This window comes from Priapulus caudatus, unplaced genomic scaffold, assembly GCF_000485595.1.
Source record: "Priapulus caudatus unplaced genomic scaffold, Priapulus_caudatus-5.0.1 Scaffold186, whole genome shotgun sequence".
In the NCBI taxonomy this organism is placed as follows: domain Eukaryota; kingdom Metazoa; phylum Priapulida; class Priapulimorpha; order Priapulimorphida; family Priapulidae; genus Priapulus; species Priapulus caudatus.
Window position 1 is genome coordinate 29,639 of NW_014577247.1, and position 9,405 is coordinate 39,043.

Consider the following 9,405-nt stretch of genomic DNA (forward strand, 5'->3'; position numbering starts at 1 on the left):
AGAGAGAGAGAGAGAGAGAGAGAGAGAGAGAGAGAGAGAGAGAGAGAGAGAGAGAGAGAGCGAGAGAGAGAGCAGACCGCGCGCAGTTCGTCTGTGAGTGGTGAGTCGAGAGCACGGGGAAAGCGCGATCACGCTGCTTGCTAAGTGCCCCGTCAGCACCGATTGCACGCTGCGATCGCGATGGATTGCGGGCCGAGACGCGGATATTTGCACGAGATTGCCGCCGTCTAGTTGGCCGTAGTCTGCTAGCGGCGACGCTGCCGCTTTGTATACGAGCCAAACGCGCGCGCGGTCCGCGAGAGACTAGTTAGGCTCATTTGAGAACTGCCGCTAACCCCGCGAGCATTGGCATTTCGTGCCCGCAGATATAGCGACCTTGGTGCTGTTGACGGCACTACACAGCCTCCGTACCTCTTCGTCGCATCGCTCACTCTTACAGGCGCCAATCCATCCCTGCGAAATTCATCCATCGATCTATATATCGATTAATTGATAAATTCATCGGCAAATTAATGCTGCGACAGGATTTTGCGCGTCTGCTGGTGTTCTTGCCGCGTCGTTAAGCCTCACCGCCGCGCGTGCCGATCGTCTGTCCGTCACAGCAGCAGCAGAGTGGCAGCGCCGATGCCTGCACGCCAGCCGTCGGCATGAGGAGCTTCATCATATTAGCGACGATTGTGCAATGCATCATCGTACTGCCGCTCTTCGTCTCGGCGGAAACGCGAGCCGACGGAGATGCAATGATACGCGGAGATCCGATATTCGGTGACGACGGCGACGACTTCTTACTGACGGCAGGTTTCGCCGCGCCGCCGCAGCACGCCGTAAAGAAGGCGGACAAGGTGAGCAGTGGGTTCTACTCTAACACGTGTCTGACGTACAGTTGGATCCGACTCTTTTTCATATTGCTTTTAATTCATCGTTCTACTTATATAAGCTTATATAGCGCGTTGAGTTTTGCGTACTCGTGCGTGTACACATAGCGCAATGAATAACCGAGCTCTGCACAGACTGTAAAGACATCAGTAACCAAGATCATATGTTCACCCTGATAGAAAGAGTGTGATAAAGGTCCAGGTAGAAGGGATGGATATACATGCAGGAAGACATAGAGAGGCAGATTGAGCGAGAGAGAAGGGGAAAGAATAGGGATTGCAATCGAGGGACGTAGAGAAAGAAAGATAGAAGGAGAACGAGGACAAGGAATGGCGATGATTTGAGAAAGTGAAAAAAGCTTGAAAATTAATTGCTCTCGAAATTAATGGATGGATAGCTGGATTGTATGGTGTAGAGAGAGACACGCGGACGGGCGGCCGCATGGGAGCATCGGACGCGCGAGATATCCATACATAATAAATAGAATTAGCGAGAGATAATTGAATAAATAAGCAGAATGAAGCCCTCACCAACAGACATCAGAAAAAGATGCAAGCAAGTTGCCGACGAGCAACAAATATTGCGTGCGTACGTGGGTATGCGTGCATATATCAGCGATGGGTAATGCGTTGGTTAGATGACGATAACCAAATTGATACCAGCGTTGTAGTCGCTCTTATAATACATTTTCGAAAACATTTCAATTCTACCATTCCTTTTTTTTCCTTTTCGATTGCCATTTTCCCCTTTGTCTCTCGTTCTCTTTTTCATGCTCTCTCGCTCTCCCCCTTTCTCTTTCTCTCTCTGTCTGTCTCTTTCTCTCTCCCACACGCTCTTCTCCTGTATGTGTGTCTCGCTCTCTCTCTGTGCCTCTGTGTGACGCTGTCTCTCTGTCTCTCTTCCCTCTCCTCTCTCTCACCATCTATATGTCTGTCTCTCTGTCTATCTGCCTCTGTTTCTATCATTCGCTCACTCTATATCTCTCTCGCTCGATCACGCTCTCTCTCTCTCTCTCTCTCTGTCTCCATCTCCCTTTCCCTTTCTCCATTTATCTGTCTCTTTCTCGCTCGCTTACTCGCTCTATATCTCGCTCACTCGCTCTCGTTCTCTCTAGATCTCCTTCCGACTGTCTGTCTCCATCAGAGCAGCTATATTATACTATATCAAGACCACTCATTGTAATCGTATACATCGCGATGATAGAATCCCGGGCAGTGAACCTCGCGTCTTCAATTATCCCCCCGCGCGCACGCACGCGCGCGCACACGCGCGCACACACACGCGCACACTTTCACCGCATCCATATTTCGAAATTCTAAAATTCGCGTCGTCGCGTCGCTGCGGCGTATAGTTTACTTAATACCGCCTCGTTGGCTCGGCCCTATTTACTCTCTACGCGAGTCTTTATAAAACACACTGGCGCCGATTGGCATTGCCTTTCCTGTGTCCCGCTGCGCCGGAGAGCGCCGTGGCTTGTCTATGCGCACACTATCACGGTTTGTTTGTGCTCGTAATGGCAGACGCTTCGCCGAATCGCAGTGCGGTAGCGCGCGAACGCGAGATTACAGGACCGGCGGCTAAGTTTCAGCGACGACTTGATTGGCTCCATCCGATCGGGAAAAAGGAAACAACGAACGTAAATAAATAGAACGGATGGGAGGCCGGGAGACGCATTGCCGGCGAACTCAACTTCCAGATGAGTGCGGGTGCGAGGAAGCCAGGAAGCAAATGAGTTAGATGAGCGAGAAAATATAGAGACATGAGCGGGAAGCGAGGAAGCGAAAGAGCCAGATGAGCGGGAAAATGGAAAACCAGATAAAAAAAAGGTCGACGTGCTGAAAGCGTGAAGGTTTATACAGACCCAACGGTAATAAATTAAAGTTACGGACGGAATCACATCATTATAGGTTCTATATTAGGTTTGGAAAAACATATATATATATATATATATAAACATATGTGTGAAGCCGTTGCGCTAACGAGTAAATTTGGCATCCTGTGAGACACACTAACTGTCTGCATGCTGAGGAGATTGTATATTATATATATATATTATATATTATATATATATAGAGGAGAGAGAGAGAGAGAGACGGAGAGAGAGAGAGAGAGAGAGAGACGAGAAAGAGAGACGAGAGAAAGAAGAAGATAGATAGTATAGGTAGATAGACTAGATAGAATAGATAGATAGATTAGATTAGATAGATTAGATAGATAGATAGATAGATAGAATAGATAGATAGATAGATAGATAGATAGCATGATAGATAGATAGATAGATAGATAGATAGATAGATAGATAGATAGATAGAATAGATAGATAGATAGATAGAATAAATAGATAGATAGATAGATAGATAGATAGATAGATAGATAGATAGATAGATAGATAGATAGATAGATAGATAGATAGATAGATAAATAGATAGACAGATAGAGATATAGTTTTGTTTCATAAGCTATTACACTTCAACCCCATCGTAATCGTGGTTTACACATAGCGTGATAAATATGCATACACGCATGAGGCGTACCCATGCACAGTGACAGGGCACAGTACACTATTTACTTGTTACTATGTTGTATTCTATGCTTTCCGCAAACAACAACAACAATAACAGCAAGAGCGCGAAGGTGGACGCAATGCGAACGACTGCTATGGTAATTGTTTAATGTATATAATAATTAATCGTTATCAAATTGTACGTAATTAATTTGTATTTTACGCGCGCGGGTGTTTTTGATTCGCGAGAGCGACCGGGTAATATTCAGACGGAGAAGGTCAGTGGCAAATGAACTCCAGCCTCCGAGCACAGCGGCATGTTAGAAATGTTGAGAAGAATCTTTCATCAGCAGCACTATACTCCGCGAAACGAAACATGGTCAGCATGAGGTCAACATGCAGAGCATGCATGTCTTTACTACTATAACAATGCGCGGTGACTATATGCATTTCAAATACGTTGGTCTTGTAGATATCTAGCCAGAACTTAAAAGAGCGAATAGCTCAGCATGCGTAACACAGCGACGTGTGTGTTATGCAAACTCACCATTTGAATAAATAATAACATAGTGTACTCTACAGGGGCCTTATAGCTTTAGAATGACGAATCACTAACCACATGCATGCGAACCGGTCCCCGCCCCTCATTACTATGGCATGTCCGCAAACCATCAGGAAACGCTGGTTTACTTGTCAGCAAGCAATGCGGGACACTGTGTAACAATATCGCTCGCTGCATGTAAACGTGGCTAGAATTGCCTATTTGCACTTACGTGAAGCGGTTCGTTAGTTATAATAATACATAGCGCCATATTGTTTGCATCGGCGCTCAGAGAAGGCTTCGCGCAAGATATATGGTCCGGCAAAATCTGTTTAAAATGGACTAAATTTCTATTAATAGTACCAGGTGTCAGAGAGACTAATGCGAATGATGTTATACTGTCTCGCTGAAACACGTGCGTCTTTTAAGTAGTCTCGAATGGTCTGTGCATTTTCGTATGTAGTCATAAATTCATGATGAATAATGTGCGTAAACAGATCAGAGCATCCACTGAATTTTATTGGCCGGAATTTTCATAGCGACACCGAACGCACACGGGAGCACTACAGCCTGTAGAAATCGGCATTAAAAGATATAGAGCCAACTACATCGACAATCACTTGGGTCCCAACGCAATACAAATGCGAATGTTTGCCAAATATATGGCACTAAGAAATAGTACTTAGAATATTAGCTCATTAGAATATACCGAACTGCTGAATCCCGTTCCCTTTCGCGACAGCGGTGCCGCTGTATTTCCTCCCAACGCAGAGCGAGGCCTTAAATATATTGATGAATATGTTAACCGCAGGAACGCAGCGGGCACGCAGCAGTAGTTTAATTATATATACATGATTCCCAGCGTATACATATGTAAGTAGTCCGTGTGACAGCGGGCGGCAAAACCGCCGCTGGCTACCGCGATCTAACGCCGCGTCGAAGTTCATCATGGGCCCATGTTATTCACGTAAGTAGGCCTACATTGCTAGGCAATAAAGGCAATGCTGTCTTCGTGGTTATACGTGTTCCGTCGACAGATCAATTCGTGAGATTCCATCATTCCAGTATGACTGGTAGTACGTACTGTCACACCTGACGAAGGCAGCAGGCTGTTGTTATGTCGGCAGCCGTGCACTGTGAGACAGCAGCGTAGTCGGTAGCACATTTACACACACACATGACGGAGGCGCGAGCCCGGGCCCCCACTCAGTGTTATTTAGGGTACGCATATGCTCGTTCCCTCCCTTTGAAAGCACCCACCTATCTCAGGACTGCCAAAATTTCCGAACCTCCCTTTCGCGGGCTTTTTGCGGGTTTTTCCTGTCTTGGAGACCCCCTTAAATCCGAAATAATTGAGCTTTCAAAACTAGCAGGAATTTCAGGAATTTGATCCCGGGATTTGATAAAGTTTTTTTATGATATTCAAGATAAAAGAGCGAGAAAAAAAACACCCCCTTTTTAAAGAAATCTCCGGGTGAAAAGTCAAATACACCCCCTTTTTTACAATTCTTGGGCCGGATTTTGTCGCGCGAAAAATACCCCTTTACCGGAGATTTTGGGAACGCGCATGCGGTCCCTCCGACCTCGGAGTGGGGGGCCCGGGGGCGCGAGCGCGGGAACGACGGACAGTAGCAGTTGCAAATCGCGTGAAAAATGCGCGCACATCTCTGCCTATTGACTATTGGCACGCGTTGCACATATACGTGTTTTGTCAGTATTCTATATAAATCACTACTCGTGAGAGGGGGAGGATTTCTAAGACCTCACACCCACTCAACCGTATTTGTATCTCTTTTGAATATTGGATGATGGAATTGCAGCCGAATCAGTTGCCTGGTGCGCCATCTGGCGTTAAAGTCGACCCGCAGGGCAGTTGGCTAAACTTTGTGCGTCATTCGTCGGCCAGCCAAGCTCGAAGAAAGAGGAAACATAAGAAAAAGAAGGTCCTGGTAAGGCATCGATATAGCTGCGATCCCATATAATGTAAGGATTTAATGTACGGAAATAATATTGATTGAATTCTCCCGCGTGAAAGTGTACTGATTCTCTTCAAAAATCTAGTTCATAAAATATTTTTAAATACATGCAGTATACGTGTAAGCGACACCAATGGGATACTTCAACGTAGCGATTATGTGTTTCTGTGATAATGTTAGAGGGGTGGCCGTGGTCCCACCGGCCCAAGAGGACCGCGCGGACCAGCCGGACCTCCCGGAGCAGAAGTGACGTCAGATGAACTGATGGTGGAGTTCAGACAAATGGTCAAGGAGGCGGCGGAGCGACGAGCGCAGAGATTATTGGCAGAAAAAGTAACGACAAATTTACAAACGTAACGACTTCATGCCAAGGCGTTATGCACACTCTGTTAGACGCATGCGCAATCAGGCAATCGCACAGACACTCACTTGCGCACGCGCGCACACATGCACACACACACACGCGCGCGCGCACGCACGCACGCACGCACGCACGCACGCACGCACGCACGCACGCACGCACGCACGCACGCACGCACGCACACACGCACGCACGCACACACACACACACATACACACACACACACACACACACACACACACACGAATACTGCACACGAATGCTATCAATGTTGAAGGGAATATATCTTGAACATTTCATTTTATGTTCTCGTAACTTTTTTTCAGTGTCAAAATAGTGTTCTGAATGGTACTAAACTACTCACAAGCATGAGGAACTGCAACAACAAGGAGCCGGTCGAAACGACTGCATTCAGACACCGTCTGCAAAACAATGTCTATGTGAAAAAACGATCCACTGTCGAACTCTCAAGCTACCACATTGTAAGTGATTTTCAACACTTTTGCGCATGCCTAGGTTCTGCGCAATTATAAGCTTTCAATTTTATCACTCAGGTTAATATACGAATACATCTGCAATACAACTGCAATAATAAACAGAGATTTTTCTTTTGAAGCTTGACAATTGATATCGTACGTGCTGAGTCAAAATCGTATTTTAACTGGCTACGGCTAAGAATAAAACGTATATTTCAGCAGGAGTGAATAAAAAAACACATTCGCTTTTATTCACCCCTGATATCAGTGTACTATAGCAGCTAAACCTAAAATGCCGCAAATGGCGATAATCCTTCTGCTTACGTTAACTACGTAACGTAAGCTAACTAAATAATATAGCTAATATAAGTCCAGCGTGCATTTTCGCGCACAGGCGTTCGGGAGCGGGGAATTTGAGAGTGGAATCGGAATGGACCCGCGATCCGGTAGGTTCACAGCGCCATCTACGGGAATATACGAATTTGTGGCCAACATCGACATACTGAATAGAAAGCCGTCGGTGAAGCAGAAGGAGGCGAGAAACAGTGACAACGTACAGCTGATGATCTGCATAGACGCCGTCTGCCGGGGAAACGGGTAATATATAATATAACTAGTGACGAGAAATGTTAAAGAAATGAAAGATAAAAACACATAATATATACGTGTTTGCGTGCGTGCGGACGTCAGTGCGTTTGAATGCGTGCTTTCGTGTGCGCGAGGGCGCGCCCGAAATAAAAATTTGTACGAAGACGAAAATAATCGTTTTGGCGATAGTAGTGTCCTAATCTAGTGATCTCCCTCCCCCACTCCACCCGTCTCTCTCACCTCTCTCTCTCTCTCTATCTCTCTCTATCTCTCTCTCTCTCTCCCTTTCTTTCTCCCTCTCGGTCTCTGTCTGCCTATATACTTTTCTGTCTGTCTGTCGTCTGTTTATCCATTCACCCATCCATACTTTCGTCTATCCACCTCTGTCTGTCTGTCTGTTTCTTTCTTTATGTATATATATATATATACTCATTTTCCCTTTTCCCCAATATCTTACCTGCCGGTTTAACGTGTTTTTTCTTAGCTCCGTCAAACATATCACAGGACTGGGAACGAACAGTCGCGTCTTCACGATTCACGTTACCGGAATTCTGCGATTAGAGGTACCGCACTGCGATATTGAGCTCAAGCCGCTCCACTAGCGACGTCTACATGTGACACATAATCCATACGTCATGTAACGTGTGCGCGAAATTCAGTATATCAGGATTCAACGTCATGAGTAGAAATTCGTAGATAATTAGATATACACTACTTTTAGATACCCTATCAAGTCTGGTATATTAATTTTCTGGTTGTAAAAGTATAGGTTTGCAATAGAAAAATAGATTACAACAAAAAATAACTATACAAAAAAATTCCTAAAATGATATATAATTAAATACAGCAAAAATAATACGAAATATTAAAACATAATAAATACAGTTATGTTATCATGAGTATAAAGAACTGTTATTTAAATGATCTAAAATGCGTTGGAAACAACGACGACGAGAGCGAGCGGAGAAGACCTATACGTTGTGGCTGTCGCTCCCGTTACAGGCTGGTCAATTCGTCTCCGTATTCGTGGAGAACGACTCGAGATGGACGGTGACTGTGCGCGCCGACTCCCACTTCAGCGGGGTCCTACTCGCCTCGTGAACACGTGACACCCGCCGAGAGACACGTGACAATAATGGCGGCGACAAAAGAAGCCACAGACAGATAAGGCTGAGAGCCGAGCCGTGCACGTGGCGCACACATCTCTTTCGTCTTCATATATACGTCGTGTCAGTTTGTAAATGATAATATATAAATATGTATGTAACGATATATATATGATTATATATAACTACATAGGTCGTAGATCTCGCCTTACAGACGCTGGTCTTCCTGGTATATAAGCTTGCACGTATATTTTGTTGTTATTGTTTTTGTCATGCGACATTAATCATGATATATAGAAGGATAAATAATGAGGATAATAAGGATAAATAATCTCGAATCAATCTCAGTATCTCTTTGATATATATATTTATATATATATATATATATATATATATATATATATATATATATATATATATCACTGTAGACTAAACGTCATATCTAGTATTCATCAGTGATTTCATGATGTATTCAACATTATAATCTATTATTATCGATCACCGCTCGATAAACTAGACTTAATTAAACATAATTAACAAGTAATGACTGTCATTCGATTGTAGGCAAGCAATTTATATATGGGCAGCCATATATAATTGGCTAATATAAATACGAAACATAGCTCTAATCCCAATGGGAGGCTATGCTCCTGTTTCCGTAGAGATTAGCTTGTAGGCATGGACTGTAATTAACTTTGTATTTGGCAATGTCAATGCAGCTGGCAGAAGTAAGGTGAGTTATATTGAAAACTTGACCAGCAACAAATTACAAATAAAAGATAGCTATGTATAGATCTGTACCAATAACATCAGAAAAATGAAACGTTTTTCCATCTACATTATTTATTTAACAGTTCAGTACCTAAAGAACAAATCATTACACCTGATGATGATATAGGGGTACAACATTGTGCGAGTCTGTCTGAGCTTGGGATGATATATGTATATATATATGCACCCCAGTTTTTCTACTACAAA

The 9,405-nt window shown here is 44.2% G+C and overlaps 1 protein-coding gene across 2 annotated transcripts; it reads left to right on the top strand.

Moving 5' to 3' along the window:
• Window positions 1–257: 257 nt before the first annotated feature.
• Window positions 258–8,675, top strand: LOC106806937 (adipolin-like). 2 transcript variants are annotated; one of them, XM_014809119.1, is made up of 7 exons: window positions 258–842; window positions 5,741–5,869; window positions 6,077–6,229; window positions 6,584–6,739; window positions 7,128–7,330; window positions 7,806–7,884; window positions 8,324–8,675. In XM_014809119.1, the coding sequence occupies exons 1-7, from the start codon at window positions 648–650 to the stop codon at window positions 8,420–8,422; spliced, it is 1,014 nt and encodes a 337-aa protein (XP_014664605.1). In that variant the 5' UTR covers window positions 258–647; the 3' UTR covers window positions 8,423–8,675. The 2 variants fall into 2 exon arrangements, with proteins under 2 accessions (XP_014664605.1, XP_014664606.1); XM_014809120.1 differs by lacking the exon at window positions 6,077–6,229.
• The last annotated feature ends 730 nt before the right edge of the window (window positions 8,676–9,405 follow it).

Excerpts from the sequence above, each read along its gene's own strand:
- LOC106806937 (XM_014809119.1), top strand. The coding sequence starts at position 648 with ATGAGGAGCTTCATCATATTAGCGACGATTGTGCAATGCATCATCGTA. Across the intron at positions 843-5,740 it reads CCGTAAAGAAGGCGGACAAG|CCGAATCAGTTGCCTGGTGC; the intron begins GTGAGCAGTGGG and ends ATGGAATTGCAG. Across the intron at positions 6,740-7,127 it reads AACTCTCAAGCTACCACATT|GCGTTCGGGAGCGGGGAATT; the intron begins GTAAGTGATTTT and ends TTTCGCGCACAG.